Source organism: Acinonyx jubatus, chromosome E2 (genome assembly GCF_027475565.1).
Source record: "Acinonyx jubatus isolate Ajub_Pintada_27869175 chromosome E2, VMU_Ajub_asm_v1.0, whole genome shotgun sequence".
Taxonomy (NCBI): domain Eukaryota; kingdom Metazoa; phylum Chordata; class Mammalia; order Carnivora; family Felidae; genus Acinonyx; species Acinonyx jubatus.
The window spans coordinates 27717227-27736160 of NC_069396.1; the positions used below are offsets into that span (position 1 = coordinate 27717227).

Sequence of the window (18934 nt, forward strand, 5' to 3'; positions counted from 1 at the left end):
ACCAAAGCTGGTAAAAGGAATATTTGTGTGAGTAAGGACTGGGAGTAGCATAGAGAGGAGAGAGGGCAGGAGGCAGAAAGGTGAGATGTAAGCCCTCAAGTTCTCAAGAATGAACTGGGACACCTGGGTTCCAGGAGGGCCATTTGACTCCCTGGCTCTGGGGTCTGGGGCGGAGCACATTCTCTTAGAGCCTCAGGTTCCCATCAGTTGAATGAAGGCGATGCCCTAGACAACCTCGGAAGGTCCTCCTCAGCTCTGATTTTCTGCAGTCACTGCTATTAAAAACACTAAACAGTCTACTGACTTTGGCAGATGCTGCTGGCTTGATGACCCAACGACCATTTCAAATCCTTATTTCTCACCTCCACTCCCTGTCTGGCATATGGAGTTAAAGATACCTAACAGTGTGCTGGTAAATATTTAACAACCAGCTTGGGGAAGGGGCCTGATCTATAGCGTTGGCTGCTTTCCATGATATAAGTACTCCCGCCATGACCGATTTCAAGCTATCCCAAGGAGTATCAGATAGACAGCAAAATTTCTGAAAATTTAACAACAGGCCCCCATGAGCTGACCTCTACAAGCTACCGAATATGCCCTTCCCCAGCCTCCCCTGCAGCTAGGAGTGGCCGAGAACCCTAGTTGTAGTCCATGAGATGAAGCACAAGTCTGGAGTACATTTTGGGGACAGCTTCTGCTCTTTCTGGTAAAGGGACCATGAAGAGCCTCGCGTGGCCGATCAACGCCCCCGCCTTCTCCCAATGTAAATGGAGTGTGTAGAGCTGCAGCAACCATCCTGTGAGCCTCAAGGGAGTGATGTGCCGAGGATGGTGCTGAAAAAAGAGAGGCGCTGCATGTCTGACGGCACTGCAGAACAACTGAATGGAGGCCCACACTCTCCACACCCACGGACTTCGTTAGGTGAGAAAAAGAAATCCTTAGGCAAGCCGCCGAAACGGATTTTCTGTTACTCACAGTTGAAAGCATTCCTATCTGAAACACAGAACTGGTGAAAACCACCAGGTTATAATAATAACAGCTACACTTACTGAGCACTACTATATGCTAAGCACTGTCTTAAGTCTCACGACCCTGTAAGATGATATACTGTTATTCTATCAATTTTATAGATGAAGACACCAAAGCACATAGAAAGCAGCCTGTACAAGGTCACTCCAATAGGAGGCAGTGGAGCCATGGTTTGAGTGCACGTTCTGGCCCCGCAATGTCTGCCAGGGCAGCCCAGGGCAACTTTCCAAGGACAGCCATCAAAGAACCAGAGAGCAGTGGTTAGAAATCCTGGCTCCACTACTCACTAGCCATGTGATCTTGATTGCATATACTGTTTCTTTTGAGTCTCGGTTTCTCTAGCTATAAAACGGGGGAGGTCATGGTATCCACCTTGGGTTTGTGGTAAAGATTAAACAAGGAGAAAAATAGTATTTACCGCACAGCATTGTTGTGAGAAATAAGTAGAAAGAACTCAGCACAGGGCTAAATACTTGGCCAATAAACACTAGCTATTACCACTTTTTAAATACAAAATAAACCACCATAATGAACGCAGGAATAAATCCTATACTGAACACCAATGGATAGATATGGACACTACAGAAACATAACCTAAAATATTTCAGTCTGTGCTGGTTGGAAATTCTCATGTCATTTTTCTAAAATAAACACAATCCTTGCATGAACAGAACCCCCAGCAGCTCATTTTCTCTGCTAATTCTGAGGGTTCCCAGTAACACATAGTTGAGGACTGTTCTATTCGACAGCCAGCCACCCTTCCAGAACAGAACTAACCGCGTGAATGTTGATGATCCCAAAGTCTTTTTAAAAACACAGGGCACTAAACTTGTTAATTCCAGTAGCCTAATCAAGGGGAATGACTAAGAGGATAAAAACGGGAACACAACACTAAAACATTTCTGCAAGGACATAGTTGTTTCAGCTACATATACATAAACAGCCTTGAGAAATATTTTCCAGTACTAAAACCTAATTTTTAAAATTATCCATTTAAAAAGTAGTTGGGTTTTCAGCCTTCAAATTTCCATTTAAATTAATTTTGCCTAATGCTCTTGTTTTCAAGGGTAGCCTTCCTTCATTTGCCCTTGGCCAAGTCTCCATCTCACCGCACATAAAGTCAATTATCCCAGAAACAGGATGTGTACACGCACATTCCTGAGCTGAGGAACCAGCAAACATTCACTGGAATTTCAAACCCAGGAGCTGCTTGAGGGCTGGGCAAGCAGCCACCAGTATGCTGTGTGGGAGTAACGTTCTGAACCCCTTGGACATTTGGGTTTCTCTGCACTGGGGCCTGATGGCACCAAGTGAGGACGACAGGAGCAGGGAATCAGAGACCAGAAAGGCAGAGAAGATGAGAGGGCAGGGCCAGAGAGGGACTCATCCAGGAGTCTAGAGATACGATATGTGAAGAAACAGCAGCCTCTGGGAGCACAGACATGAGAAGAGTCTTCTCAGAGTAGACGATATTCCCAAAACAGTAAGAGAGCATTCCAGATCAGGTAGGAAGTGGCTGGAGGGTGGCAGGAGGGAATCACAAGCTTTTATTAAGCAACTACTTTTGTACAAAGACTCTCCAGATATAAATAAACTCTTTTCCCAAGAAGGGCACATTCTAGTTAGGGAGGAAGGAATGTAACTAGCATTCCTAGCAAAAGAAGTATGGAGTTAAAACACATACACACACACACACACACATAAAATTGCCAAGTGGAATGTCTGGTTTTACACAAGCAAAATGGAGCTAAAGTGATTAATTCACAATAGCTGGCTATAAAATCTGTACACAGAAGCCTAGTACTACTAGGAAGAAAAATACCAACTGGGGACCAGAGAACCGAGGTTCTAAATGCAATCTAACTGCGTGACCTTTGGTAATGACCTCTAACTTCTTTGGAGCCTCATTCTTCACGGACGAAGTGGGAAGAATACTTGGGCCATTTAAATAATGAAACCTGTAGAGCCACTAAAAAATGGCAGACACCTACATGTACTAACCTAGAAAAGCCTCCAAAATAAGTTCAAAAAAATCAAAACATAATGATAAGTTGTAGACTCTAATATATAAAATGGTGTCATTTATGGAATAAACTGATACTGATCAGATGAACGTACATGGACCAATGTGCACATGGATACGTGAGAGGGAACTGGCAGGGACAGCACATGCACCGCTGTCGGAGGTTACATTTGTGCGGGAGGAGGGAGGGGGTGGCAGAGTCCTCAAAAGTGTATCCATACACCTCTACCATTAGCATACTGTGCAAGGAGGTGCTCAGGTATGATACAGCATGATGTTAAAATGAAAGGTCTCTTTGAATTTTTTTAATGTTTATTTATTTTTGAGAGAGAGCAAGCACAAGTGGGGGAGGGGCAGAGAGAGACAGAGGGAGACACAGAATCCAAAGAAGGCTCCAGGCTCTGAGCTGTCAGTGCACAGCCTGACACACGGCTGGAACCCATGAACTGCGAGATCATGACCCGAGCTGAAGTCAGACACTTAACCAACAGAACCACCCATGTGCCCCAGGGCCCGTTTGGATTTTTTGAACTTCTTTTTGAAAGAACTGCAGAGCTCTTTCTATACTTGAAATCCTATTCAAATTCTGATATGTGCAACAAATCCCTCCCCACCTCCCGGCCCCAGGAAACTACCAGGGAGTCATAAAACACAGTTTGAAATCATGCAGTCTGGAGTTTTCCAATTAAACTGTGTTGGTCTCTACTTTACTGTACTGCATTGAATCTTAATACATCATCTATTATTAAGACATGTTATTTATGCACCACCAGGAAAGAAAAAATGTTGTCAACTAAATTATGACACTGGATTTAAGACACACCCTGATTTCAGAGATGTTAAAATGTAGAAGAGTTCTGTGACTAGGAATTGAACAAATTTGGTATTAAGTCCGTTATCAAAACGAGACATTATATTCAACACACAGTGTTCGCACATCACGGTGTGAAATGTTACCTTCGCTATCTGCAGTTAAGCTACAACTTAGCTTCTCAATGGAGCCTGTTGCTTGCTAGGCTCAGTCATTTCCCAGACAATACATTACAGACCCATCTACTGACTAAGTCTAAAACCAACACAGGCACTAGACTGTACAGAAGTTAGATAAAAGTTGACTTTTAAATACTGTTTTAAAAGTTGACTAAGATACACCAAGGATTCCCAACACTGCTCAAACCCCATGTGCTGTCATGCAAGCAGTGTAGCACTGGGGGTGTTCTTCCTCCCATTAACCACATGCAAGTATAGCACAGGGATTCCAAAAGCCTCTTCCTTGCTTCAAAGCACATGTGTTCTCTTTTTTTTTTTTTTTTTAATGTTTATTTATTTTGAGAGACAAGAGAGAGAGAAAGGAAGAGAGAGAATCCCAAGCAGGCTCTGTGCTGCCAGCACAGAACCCCACGCCAGGCTCGATCTCACAAACCATGAGATCACGACCTGAGCTGAAATCAAGAGTCAGACGCTTAGCCAACTGAGCCACCCAGGCACCCCACATTCCTGGAGATACTTTATTAAACCAAGGGAAATCCCTAAAAAGGGACAAATCCATATTGAAATGATTAAAATAAACTTAATGTGTAGCTTACCAAACACGAACACCCACTATAAAGACTGCTGGGATGTGCTGCGTGCACATTCTCTGCCATTCCGGGCGAGGCACTATACTGTGCACATGCTCTACATTCCTTAGGACACTTCTTCCTGAGAGGCCATTTATAATAAGGACACTCAGGCCAGGGAATTCCAAAGCCTATCTCTGGCCTTCATACCATGAAGACTCTACAAATAGGGTAGAGGAAAATGTCTGCCCAAATGGAGACGTACATCACCTTTCTATCATCTTGAAGAAAATTACAAGGGAGAAGCCTGTAGAAATGGTTAAATTTTAAAAACACCCCCCCCCCCCAAAAAAAGTGTGGCAAGGGTATGGAACAAATGGAATTCTCACATACTGCTGGTGGGAGGGTACATCAATACAACCATTATGGAAAACCGTCTGGCAGGACCTACCAAAGCTGAATATCCTCTGACCCAGCAATTCCCCTCTTAGCTGTACCCAACAGAGATGCAAACATACGTTCACCAAAAGAAACCTACAAGATTGTTCACAATAGCACTATTCATAAAGGCAAAGAACCAGAAACTATCCAAATGTCCATCAACCCAAGAACAGATAAATAGATTGTAGTTATACTACTCAGCCATGAGAATGAATGGCCCACAACTACATGCAACAATATATAGAATGTCAAGCAAAAGAAGCCAGGAACAAGAGCATATGCTGTATGACTTCATTTATATAAAGTTCAAAAAAACAAGCAAAATTAAACTATGATGTTAGAAGTCAGGACAGTGGTTCCATTGGTGGTGGTGAGAGGCAGTGACTGGAAAGGCACACAAGGAGGGTTGTTGGGGTGCTGGTAGTCATCTGTTTCTTCATCTGGGTCTGTGCCATTTGTGTTAATTCACCAAACTGCATACTTACAATGTGCACACTTTTCTGTATATACATTATACTTCAGGAAAGAAGTTCAAAAGAACAGCAACAAATAAAACCTAGAAGGTTCCAGAAAATGGCAATTCCCTAGGTAATCTGAAGAGAGAACCATCTGCATCCCTTGCCAGCTTTTACAGCAAAGCTATCCATTCTGCTAGGTGTCACAATAGAGAACAGCAAAACTATCGATAACGTTCTTCCAAGGGGACTGGAGGTCAAGGAAGAGAATTCTACTAAATAGACTAACCTATTTTTACGAAAAGAGCAATCAAAAAAGAACATCTCATTAGCAGCTTATAATTACTTCCAAATCCCAATACAGACCACAACCTATTAACACCATTTTAAAAAATGAAGTTTATAAAACCATGAGCTGTTCTACTTATCTATTCAGACTCACAAGAAATAGAGAATGAAACATTAGGCTGACCAAGGGTTTTATACATTAATTCTTTCCCGAAGACTCTGATCTTAGTCTTTGAAGTCTTTGAGTGGAAGAAATGTGGAACAGGATCCTTAATAAGTAATTTCCTAACACAAAGGTCTTTAGCATTTATTTGGGGGCTAACTTAATGGAAAAAACTGGTTTTTAAGTCAGGAACAGATGTGTAGATATGGGATGTATACAGTTATTACCCCGTAGGCATGATAAACTGCCAAGCCACTCACCTTAAACTCAGACTTCGACAGAATGATGGTGTAGAGCCAATACTCCTGAGTCTAACCAGTATATTACATGTCTCTCTGACCCTCAGGTGTCCTATCTCTTGTGAGAAATGAATGCTAGCTAGCCATGAAACAAATTGTAGGAAAAAGATTTACCAGGAAGCATTGGTAATATTACTTGAAATGTCTTACATGGTAATTTTCACATTATACTTTTGAATCTGCACCTCTAAGTCATCTGAAACTACTTTTTTTTATAACAATAGTAAGGAATGGCCATTATGGGTCAGTTGCTCACATTATTACACAACTGAATCTGAAGTTTTTGATCTGAGCAAGTGAAAAAATGGAATTGCCATTTATGTAGAGAGGATAAACTCTGTGGGGAGAGAAGGCTGGCATGGAAAGGGAGGTGGCGGGCAGCTGCTATCATGACTCAGGTATGGACGCGTTTAGCTTGAGATGGCCATGAAACATGCTAGCAGAACCAAGAGGCCACCAGATAAATTGAGTCCGGGGTTTGCGGCCGCAAGGTAAATCTGAGTCTTCGGCATAGAAATGGTATTTAAAGCTACGTGCCCAGATGAGATCAACAGGGCAGTGACTGAGGGAGAAAGAACAGGTCAGGGATTGAGTCCCAGACACTCCAAACATCTACAGGTCAAGGGGTCAGAAAAATTCAGCAAAGGACACTGAGCAGAAACAGCCAGACATGCTGAAGGAAATACCAGCAAATGTGGGCATCCTGGAGGCCAAGTGAAGACAGTGTCTCTAGGGGGAAGATAGTGATCACCTGCGCCAAGACTGCCAGTAGTCTAGCAGATAAGCACTCCTTGACGTCACATTTTTATTAGTGGTGGTTTATCTTTTTTTTTTTTTTTAATTTTCTTTAACGTTTATTCATGTTTTGAGAGGAGAGAGAAAGAGAGAGAGAGAGAATGAGAACGGAAGGGGAAGAGAGAGAGGGAGACACAGAATCCCAAGCAGGCTCCAGGCTCCGAGCTGTCAGCACAGAGCCCAACGTGCGGCTCGAACCCACGAACTGCAAGATCATGACCTGAGCCGAAGTGGGACGCTCAACCGACTGAGCCACCCAGGCGCCCCAGCAGTGGCTTATCCTTTGGACTCAACCTACCTCGCTTTCTTGAGTAAAGTCCAGCGCATCTTCTCCTGATGCCAGCAGTGTGTGGAGGATTCGCTGTTTCACTTGCTCCCACTCAACCAGCATGGACTCTCGATGGTACTCCTCGGCCATGCCAAAGGTCTGTCAGAGAGGAACAGAGGGAGATGACCCCAACAGGAAAACAACACCGTTTCCTTTAAAGTTCAACAGAAACTCAAAAGTCCCTCAGATTCTCATCTTTCCATAAGTAGAGCAAAAGCAATCTACTTTAAAAAAATTATCCTTAGCGTCTAACACGTTAAAGAGATTGTTTTAATCGTGGTAAAATACACGCACAAATTTACCTCTTAACCATTTTTGAGCATACAGTTCAGGATATTAGTACGTTCAGACTGTCGTGTAGTCACTACCACCGTAAAACTCCACAACTCCTTTCATCTCGCAAAACTGAAATCCTGTCCCCAATTCAACACTAACGCTCCATTTTCTCTTTCCCCCAGCCCCTGGGAACCACCACTTTCCATCTCTAGGACTTCAACTACTTCTCGGTACCTCATATAAGTGGAATCATACAATGTTTGCCTTGCTGTGATTGGCTTATTCCCTTCAGTATAATGTCCTCGAGGGTCATCCGTGCTATACAGCGTATGCAGAATTTCCTTCCTTTTTAAGGCTGAGTAATATTCCATTGTATGTGCATGCCATATTTTGTTCATCCAGCTGTCCGTGCACACTTGAGCTGCTTCCACCTTTTGGTTATTGTGAGTAATGTTGCTATAAACATGGATGTACAGATCTCTCTTCAAGCTCCTGCTTTCAATTCTTTGGGGTATATACCCAGAGGTGGAATTGCTGGATCACATGGTAATTCTATGTTTACTTTTTTGATGGACCTCCATGTTTCCATAGAGGATGCATCATTTTATATTCCCACCAACAATGCACAAAGGCTCCAGTTTCTCTACACCCTTGCCTCTTTGCCAACGCTTACTATTTTCTGGACTTTTTTTTTTTTTGACCGTAGCCATCCTAATGGGTGTGAGTTGTTATCTCACGGTTTTGATTTACATTTCCCTAATGACTAGCAATGTTGAACATCTTTTCATTCGCTCATTAAGATAAATATATATTTTAAACCTTTGAAATAAGGCTACATATTACAATTGTCACAGTTTAAACTGAAGTCTTTTTAATTGGATTATATAAATCCATGGTTTTTAATAAGCATCTAAGAAAAGACAAAAACAAAAGATTCTCCCAGTGTCTTTATTTTTTTTAGAGACAGTAATATTTTCATAGAAGGAGGCAAATCGGTAAAACAAAAACAGAGCCTTCTACAATCAGGTTTCCTACCACTGTGCTCGAAGTCACTACTGAAATGTCTGGCAAACCTCACTCCTGTCTAGTAGTGATACAGCAGGTTGTTGCCAAAATAAAGGTGCTCAGAAAGAAAAGGAGAAAGAAAGAAAGAAAGAAAGAAAGAAAGAAAGAAAGGAAGGAAGGAAGGAAGGAAGGAAGGAAGGAAGGAAGGAAGGAAGGAAAAGAAAGAAAGACAAAAAAGAAGGGAGGGAGGGAAGGAAGAAGACAAAACAAAACCTTCTGAAGAGATCAGTGAAAGCAACTTCTAGACACACTAAATCATGACCTAAGTTCTTAGTCTATTATTCTTTAATTGGCAGACCACGTCTCCCGTCAGCTTAAGCCCACTTTTCAAAAAGCCATTTCATTTGCTATCAGATTGGCATCTAATTAGGCAGCACCAAGGGAATGAGTATTAGCGATGCCTATTTTATTTTTGGCAACACATAATTTATACTGATAATACCCATATACATGAGCTCTGGGAAACTGCTAGAAAAATCACATACACTCTTCCTACCAATGGGATGTTTGAGTATGGACCGGTATTTATTAAAATGTGAAAGAGGTAGATACCACACACACACACACACAAATGATTAGGAAGAAGGCTGGCATATCCTGCAAGTCTGATTTTGGCCCATTTATCAATGAAACTCTTCTCTAATATGTATTCTAAAGACACAGGAGAAATTATAATCATAAACTTTACAGTCTTCCACCTGGCTTGCTTCTTGCTGCAGTCAGGCAGAATGAACCATTCCAGTCAGTTAGCCTGGAGTGAAAAAATATCCAAGGAAAAAATCACTTTGTCTCGTTACATTAGTGAACTGAAATATGAGAGTTCCACATTTTGAAGAGAGAGAAGTACGCTGGAACAGAAAGGCGGTGGCAGGGTAAGAGAAGAGGTGATTTCCCTAGAAGATAACCAGAAATCATGCACAAGTGAACTGCAATTTCTTCTCAACTCTTCCCACTTAGTGGTCAAACCAACAACTCCCTCAGCGGTGAGCCTCTCCCAGCAACGGAAAATGAAGGGTGATGTGGCACGAGGACCAGGGCAGGCAGAAATAAGGAGGTGGGGGAAGGCTGACAGACCGTACAGCTTTCTGAGCTTGCAACAGGTGAGGCACTAAGCTGTGGTATTGACCCAGGACACCAGACTGATGCAAGAGTTTTTCTTAAGGATAAGCCCTCTGGCTGATAAAGAAAGGCAGGATAGTAAAAGCAGCTGAAGAAAACAGACAATATACTACCCAGAGACCCTGTTGATAAGGACGGTGGGGACACATTTCCAGCACCATTTAAGGGTCAGAGCGACCCTTAATGGGAATTAAGAGTGGGAATTAAGCAATACCTATTCATCAGGCTGCCCACCTACGTGCCAAGAACTCCTGTTTCAAGAACACAGGGAAGTCCTTTGAAAACTGGCAGTTTTCTGGGCTCAAATCCTCAGATACATCTGAGCAGTATGCCAGGCTACTCATTCAGAAACAGCACCACAACTTGAATGAACAGCACTGTGGTTCCATTCATCATTAGTGTGATAAGGAGCTTCCAATAAAAATAAATGGCCCAACATTAAAATTCTCTTCCTTTGACCATGCAACCTCCAGCTTATCTTAATTACATTAGAGCTAATGAACATTGAATTTGTGGGCTAATCAGGAATGATCAGCCACCCATCTGCCCTATTCCAGCCTATTCCCTTTAGACCCACATCTGAACCACTGGATTAGGTACAAAGAAGAGTGTCAACCAGAAGAGCTAGTGAGAGAGGATCGACAGAGCTACTAACTGACAACTAAGAGAAGGACAGTGAGGGTCTGAGACAAAGTGAAAGGTAGGGAACAGTAGGGACAAGAAGGAAAGAAATCCAAGGGAAGTGAAAAGGAATAACCTCAAAGGCTGTGTGGATGTGTAAAAATTAAAAGGAAGGAAAGACAAACCACAGAAAATGACAGAGCAGTGGAGAAAGTATAAATTAAATTGGAATCTTTCACATTACGTGTGTAAATCTCTTTGAACACAGTTAAGAAAGGAAGGCAGGAAGAGAACTGGGCAACTGAATTAAAAACAGGTTGGGGAGCACTCGAACCCCAATTTCATAAAGGGAAGAGGGCAATACGCTTTGACTTCACACCCGTTTATTATTGAGCTGTTGCTGGCTTTTAGAAACTCTACATATGTTCTGATAATGTTGTTCTGTTTTTGCTGGGATGCACCAAATGGAAAAAGATAGGACACATTTGTGGATTTGTAGCTTGTTTTCTTGGCATTTCAGCAGGACATTGGCAAGTTACTCAAACATGAAATTACCACCAAAATGCCAGGAAGCTGCTCACCTTTTGTTTGAAAATAATTCTTGCTCAGTGGTTAGCCTCTTGGTGTCCAGAGAGGTGAAAGGTCTCCCCCCATGCCGGCCCCCAACACTGGAACATCTCCCTCACAAATACATATGCACACATTTTGCACTGTGGTATGTCACTGAAATGTTTTGGCTGGCTGCACATTTAGTCTCAGTATGGCACAACGTTCAGAGGCTGCCAATTCCAGAAACACATTCCGCAGGGTAAATGGATTAATAAGGCTCAGTGGCATTTGACAATCCTAATTTAATTTCATTGGTTCTCTACAGCAGGAGAATCAATGTTGGTGAGTAACTCACTGAAGTGTGAACAAGAAAAAGCATTAAAAAAATTTTTTTTTTTCAAATCTGAATCAAGTGAATTCCTCTATTTCCAGGGATAAATACTATTGCCAAAAATATACTTAATAAAATTTTAGGGATTTTTTACTCTGATAATTAAAATTTTTGGTCATTTAAAGAAATGCCTTCGGAACATCTTCTTATAAATTAGAGCTGGCAAGCTCCCCTGCTACCCTATCTCACTCACGTCAGCCCTCCTGAGACATTTCCACCTGCAAAGAACATTTTAATGAAGCACACTGAGAAGCGTATGTTTTATTATTTTTTTAAACGACATAAATAATACATAAACATATTTTACTTGATATAAGAGTTATAAAGTAAACAGCAAAACGGAGGTTTTCCCTTCACCCCTAATTCACTTTTGCCAAGACAGCCACCGTTGGCAGACTGGCATGAACCCTTCCAGCCTCCTTCCGGGGAAGAGCTGCATTTTTAGAACCAAGTTCACATGACTGCTAACCTTCCTCCTCCCTCCGTAAAGGACTCCAGTGGCCTAAAAAATCTCTCACTCCATAATGGGATGTTTTGGAGAGGTTTTGTTCTTTTAATTCTTGTCAGAAAAAAATGGAGATAACACATGTTAGTAAACAATCTTGGAGTATCTTGAGGGAATGCCTGATGCAAAGTATTGCCGCTCTCACTGACTTAGTTATCATCCTTTGGAGCACCAAGCTCCAAGCCTTTTTTTTTTTTAAGAGCTTGGGGAAATTGTTAATATAAAAGGTAACACAGAAAGTCAAACTGTATGATAAAAAAAAAAGGAAAAGAAACAAAGGAAAATTATTGATGGTCATACCTGCTTTTCTGAACTGCTGATTCAGTAGAAATCAAAATACCACTTATACTGCAATAATGAATTGTCTGACCCTTCCACTTCAGGATTAATTTAATAATTAACTGGCGAATCTATGTTTCAGATGCATTTCAGTTACTAAATACACACACAGATACAAGCATCGTATCTTCCTCCAACTCCCTAGAACTCCCTCTGGTGAATTAACTAAGTAGGAGAGCTGGGTCTAGGACACAGGCTCCAGCTTCCAGAATCTGTACTGCAGGTATACACTATGCCCTCACAGTTCAGCTAGGGCTGTTTCTTACCCTCTTCCGAGACTCTTCAATGGCGGACAGCAGGGCATTATCCTTCTCATTCTTCAGGAAACCCTAGGAAAGGGGGAAAAATGACACAACTGAGGTTAAAATTAACCTTCAAGTAATCAAAAAAGTATACTGTAGGGGGAAAAAATAACTATAAGGATATGTACTATCCTGTCCACCTTCACCCTGACAGAAATTTCTTAACTCAAAACCATCAGAACAGATGGTTTTTCCAGATGTTTCCTAGTTCCTTTCATTCTGGGAAGCACATGATGGCCGTTAGAAAGTAAAGTCCCCATGGAACAGCAGCATGAGTCCACGTCCTGTAAACATATCAAATGTGAATGAACAGTCAAGACTGCTCTTCAGTATTTCCGAACGGCCCACATTACAGGTATAGCTTTACCTATGCGGCCACTCACAGTGCTTCTTGGTCTAGATTTCTCTATTGCTTTCAATGCATTCTCCAGTTTCTTCCTACCGCAGTAGAAGCATCACCATTCATTCATCCAGGTGTTTTCCACGTATTCGTCAATGGCTGGGATACCCTCCCCCCAAAATCTACACATTTCTTCTGGGGTTTTGCCATGTGTACTCCCTATCTCAGGTCCGATGATATCAGCTGCTTGTTTAATATGAGTGGGAGGAACAGAAGACAGTCCACAAGTCTGGTTAAATATGCACGGGGCTAAATGCCTACAAAACACAACCACACAGTAACACAATGCAGACCTAGTTTCAAATCATGGTGCCTCCATTTACTGATGGCATGAATTGTGCAAAGTCACCCAAACTCTCTATTAGTTTACTCATATGTAAAATGAATATTAAATGAGATAATGCAATCAAGTGCTTGACTCAAGGTTTAATACATGTAGCTTTATTATTGGAATCAATTAGATTTAGATTTGTTGGTGACATCAAAGAGAGAAATGCCCAAAAATATGAACTCTCTGAGGGAACATAATACAGAGTAGAATTAAGCTAAAGATTTTAAGATATGCTACATTTAAAAAACCATTATTTGAGTTTTAAAAAATTTACTGTATGGTTAATTTTTTTTTAAGTTTATTTATTTATTTTGAGAGAGAGAAAGCGGACACAAGCTTGGGAGGGGCAGAGAGAGAAGGAGAGAGAATCCCAAGCAGGCCCTGCACTGTCAGCATGGAGCCCAATGCGGAGCTCGAACTCACGAACCACGAAATCATGTGCCAAAATCAAGAGTCAGACGCTTAACCTACTGAGCCACCCAGGCTCCCATGGTTAATTTTTGGTCACCTATTATATTTTAACAACTATAACATTTTAATATATGTTATTCAAGCAGTCCCAGATATGAAGTTGCTGATTCTTATGGGGGGGGGGGGGGAAACAGTGCGGGCAGGGGGGTGGGGAGAGAGGTACCATAGTTGGGCATATAAATTTAAATAAAATATTACTAATGTACTAGGTTTCCCTGATCTCTTACGTAGTCGCCCATGATTCTCCCACACCTGTCACACCCCAATCTGGCAATACATTGGAATGAACAAGGGTAATGGCCAGGAGCCCAGGAAATGCTCCCCTCACAGGCTGCTCTGGGCAGTCCCTGTGGCAGCTGAGAGCACAACATGAAGGCTGCTCCAAATACCTACACTGCTATTTGGTGGTGGGGTGGGGTGGAGTGGGGTGGGGTGGGGAAAGGCATCGTCACTTGTTTGCTAATGCAGTGGCCCCACTAAACCAGAGCACATAAAGTTAGGATCCTGTGTGGTGCATTCAGAAGGAGGCAGCTTATCACCACATCCCTGCCTCTGGCCAGATGTGAGATGATGGGAAACCAGACACGAGATGATGGGGAGGATTTTAACAGATCCTTATACCCTTCCCAGCAAATGAATCAACTCAACAAACCTTTACTGTAATTTCCCTTTCACAAGCAGTCTTTACTGGCTAAAGCTAAAGGTTTTAGTATCACAGTTTATAAACAAAGCTATGGAATTGTCACTGAATGCTGCTTGCAAACAAAGAGTAGGGATAGACTGTGCTTTGCTGCACCTCTTCCCGGCTGCTGCTCTGGGAGGTGGACTGTCCACACAAGCCACCTCTGGGGTAGGGGGGTGACAACCACTGCCTAACCAGGCCTGGTGTCATTTTTTTTTCTTTTTAGTTGGGGTGGGAGGGGCTGTGCCCAGCACCCCGTGCTCCCTCTGGACTTCCTCTGCTCTTTCCAGTGACCAGCCCATCCATCCAATTCCTTCAATGTAGCCACGTCTACATTTAACCCAGGTACGTGTACACACACACACACACACACATACTCTCTTAAAACACAGATGCAAAGCAATAATCAGATACATTTGTTTAAAAGCAACATAATTTTCTGTAAGAAACACAATTCCAAATTTTCTAAGAGATAAAATGTCAAGTAGTAATGAAAGAAAGAAAAACAGATGTTGCTTTAGGGGCAGATTATGCTCCTCTTGAAAATACTCATTATAAACCTACATTCCAAAAGTCTCACTGATAAGTAAATCAACCACTTGTGCATGAGCATCACATTTTAGACATCATCTTCCTATGAACAAAGACCATGAGCCATTACATACGTCAACAACTGAGCTTTCTTCTATAGCGCAAACTAGACCCCCAAGATACATAGCTTTTGAATTTCAATTTTTAATCCTTTATTCCTCTCTAAAATGAAACACTAAAAAAAGGCTACATATCATATTTTATTTTCAAAAACAACACACTGGTGACCTATCTTTTGAAAAGAATCTTTAAAAGAATAATAATTTATGCAGTGGGAATAGTGCCGGGATCCGTGTGCCATCTAGTGGCAGTTACTTTCCTTTAAAGAACACACACCTCAAGGGAAAATAACAAATTAAAGAACTAGTCGGGCAGAAAAATACCTGCCTCAGCCCAAGTTTCGCACAGATCTCTCCCCTGACTTCCCTTTTCCACATGTTTCCTTTCCTTCCAATTCCTTCTGTGAGGCACCTCTAACACCTAGCATCCCAGAGACATGCCTTTAGAGCTCATCAGAGAATGGGCTTTCTGCAGGACTGAGGGCATGAAGAGTGAACTGAAGGTGCCTTTTCTCATCGGGTGGGGCTCCCTGTTACAAAGAAGACCCTGGTCACCTCCCACTAAGATGCCAGTCATTTAGCTGTGACCCTCAGAGCACCACATCCCTAACGTCCCCTCTTCTTGCCAACAAGCACTTTTTAATTGCTCAGTGTTTCCCATCTAACCGGTCTATTGCCGGCCCACTCAGTAAAAGAACACTCCACAAACATCTACTGGCCTGCTAAGTAAGATAACTACTCCTGACTTCCCCATCTGTATACTGCTCCTCACTGCCAGAGTCCTGGAAACTGACCCTCTTCTAACTGGCTCCTTGAATGCGTTTTGGTTTCAAGCTTTCTGTAACATATAATAGCTCCCATTCAGCAAGCAACTAAGGGCCAGACGCTGCTCTAAGCAATTCAAAGACATTATGGCTAATCTTTTAACAATATGAAAAAACAGGCATGATCACTCCCCCCGCCCCCATCCACCCCTTCCCCATTTTACAGGTAAGAAACAGAATCTGAGCATTTAACTAACTGGACCACGGGACCCCAACAAGGATAAGGAAGAGGCAAAATTTAAACACAGTTCTCAAGAGACCAAATGTTACCGAGATACTTAGGGAATAGTACTTCTATTTATTCTACATTTTATTTTCTTCTAAATCGAGAAAATAAAGAAAACTTCCTTTTCTTTCTAAACAGGTGGGAGTCCAAGAGGGAAGCAAAGTATCTTTAGTTTGTTTTCTTTGTCCCCTATTAGTTCCCCTTTACAAATGATGAGTTGAAGGCTCAGAGAATTCTGTTATACCAGTACAAGTAAGGGCGAACCCTTTCATGGCTATGGGGATGATGCCATGCTAGGTGTGCGTTACACATATCTGGGTCTAGTCCTTGCTTTTAACCCAATGCTAAGCTATCTCTCAGGGCTGCCTAACTGGATCATACTTTAATGCATGTCCTCAATTAATATAGGTTTAAACGCTGAAAGGGCCAAACGAGATGGTTTCTAGAGCTTCTATCAACCCTACAATGTTATGGTTCCATATTATTTAGATCACCTAGTTCCTTAGTAGCAAAGCCTAGACTTAGAAACCAAATTTTCTGACCCCTTTTCTACCTTTTTCCATCCTACCATACTGTCTCTATCACAGCAAATCAAGGTAGAATAAACATATTTTATGACTCAATATTTATTCATTTCTTCCCCTTATGTCACACAGTGAGGGGAAGAATGAGACAACAAATAAATATCAAGTTTGTGGCATTCCTTGAGAATGGTGTTTTTCAAAATGTGGGTCAGAACTGGTAAATGGGTCATGAAATCGATTAGCATTTTTTTTAATGAAATAAAATGCAACAGAGATATGTGGTATACGTAAACACTGTTTTGTGAAAGTTTTCTTTCAATTATATAGTTGCAAGCATTTATATGTATGAAGTGGGTCATGGTGTAAAATATAATGCTTCTAAGGATCACAGACAAAAAGCTGGAAATCATTGCTCTAGATGTCAACTCTATGACGTCTCAAAATATCATTACTGTTTATTGCTGTGGAACAATACACACTGTACAGCTGTCCAAGATCTCCAGCCACGTGTTCCATCTTTAACAGAGGAAGTGGGCTGCCCTGTAACGTATAAAGGTTTCTCCTGCTATTTGAAAGTAGAACATACCTTTGAACCCTTTCGTAAGTTAAAAAGAAAGCGAAGAAGCAATTACCATTAACACCTGTGCAAAAAATTCCGAGTTTTCCCAGACCCCAAAAATAAACTCTCTTAGGCTTCTCTGATACCTTGAGGCACATCTTGTTAATGGATGCACAAAATAAATCAAAAGAAAGCACAGATGCTCACAGACACAGTTCAAAGAGCTCTGACGGCTGAGGCCGAGGCCGCGATGCTGGTGTGGCTCCCAGGGAAGGAGTCTGGTGATGCTGCTTTCGCCGCCACTGCCCGGTGCACGCTGCCTCTCTAACTGCTTGCTACAAAACAGATGCTGAAGGCTATTTTTGCTTTTCACCTTTTTCATAAAAACAAAAGTCCTCTTTGAATTCCTCTTGGTTAGCACACAGGTACTAATGTAGGTCTTTTATAAAAGCAAAGTGGCATAACACAAACTTTTGAAAAGCAAAGGACACCTGTACTAACCAAGAACCACCCAGAACATAACCGCAAGCTAAGCCAACTCTCCTAAAAAACGTGTGGTTACATCTCAGGTACCTGACAGCCAAACGAGCTTTGAAATGGCGCACGTTGGGAAAGACAGGCATGAAACGGCCTTATTTTTAGTCACCAGGCAGACTGGGTCTCAGAATACAAGTGGCAGCTAACTCCTACTGCAGAAGACGGGAGTGGGCACAGGGATGTTTTTGTCAAATGGCCAAATTCTCTTAGCTTATTTGCTTCCCAAAAGTGAGAACTGTGAGAAATAAGGGTCTCTGGGAGAAGAATTCCGGTGTCCATTTTAGCTAGGAAAGTAAGATGGCGAAAAGTGCTTCCCGTCTACAAGGAAGAAGTGCTCTGCCGGACAGTTACGTAAACAGTTTGAAATGAAGACTCTGAACACAGATTTCCTGGTCGTTAGAAAATTAAACAAAAAAGATACAACGATATGACAAAAGCGTATTTTACATGGTCCTTCCCCTGCAAAACACAAAAGACCATTCTGTGTCTCTTCCCCTTCAAAAGATCAACTGTCAACTGCAATCTACTCTGTCAAAAATTCAAAGTGAAGCCCCCACAGCAGGCCAGACTGCCTACGAGAAGGTATCTGACTGAAACACATAGTGAGTGCTGTAAAAGCCTTGTATCTTCTCTCATTTAATACATACAATGTACAAATTAATAGATCTGTAACCAATATTCCAAATCAAAATAATAACACAAGCAAGCAGTGACAGTTGACAATGGTCACTGTGGATTAAAAAAACATTGCCAAGATATAAGCAACAGCTAAGAAGGTAATGAAACAAGGAAAAGAAAACTAAGCAGATCAAAAAATAAGCTTACCAGACGGAATCCTCAAGAGGGTCTGTTCCAAGATGGAAACCAGAATTCCAATAAGCACGGCAAGTAGCCGTTACCTTTAGATAGTGAAATGGAGAAGTGTCTGATTTCTAAAAAGACAGGAGTGTGAGTTATACGCATTATCCTGCTTCTGCTCATTCTGAGTAAAATACCTATTCCCTTAACCTCTCCTAAATTTCCCATCTTCCCAGTTTCTGAACAAATGACCTCTTCCGAAACCTTCTCTTGGGTGAATTTTCTACAAAAGTAAAACTGCTACTTGAGGAGAAAGTGAGGAAGGACAAAGCAAGATGCTGTTTTCAGATGGGCACAACGGAAACCCTGCCAGTGCTCAGAGCCG

The 18934-nt window shown here is 41.9% G+C and overlaps 1 protein-coding gene across 4 annotated transcripts in view; it reads right to left on the reverse strand.

Moving 5' to 3' along the window:
- NUP93 (nucleoporin 93) overlaps positions 1-18934 on the reverse strand; it is a 104414-nt gene that overhangs the window by 23256 nt on the left and 62224 nt on the right. For all 4 annotated transcript variants that reach the window (XM_015070361.3, XM_015070364.3, XM_053211411.1 and 1 more), the window contains 2 exons: positions 12512-12574; positions 7351-7479 (listed from right to left, as the gene is read on the reverse strand). In XM_015070361.3, the coding sequence (XP_014925847.1) occupies positions 7351-7479; positions 12512-12574 (192 nt within the window). The remainder of the gene's footprint in view (positions 1-7350; positions 7480-12511; positions 12575-18934) is intronic.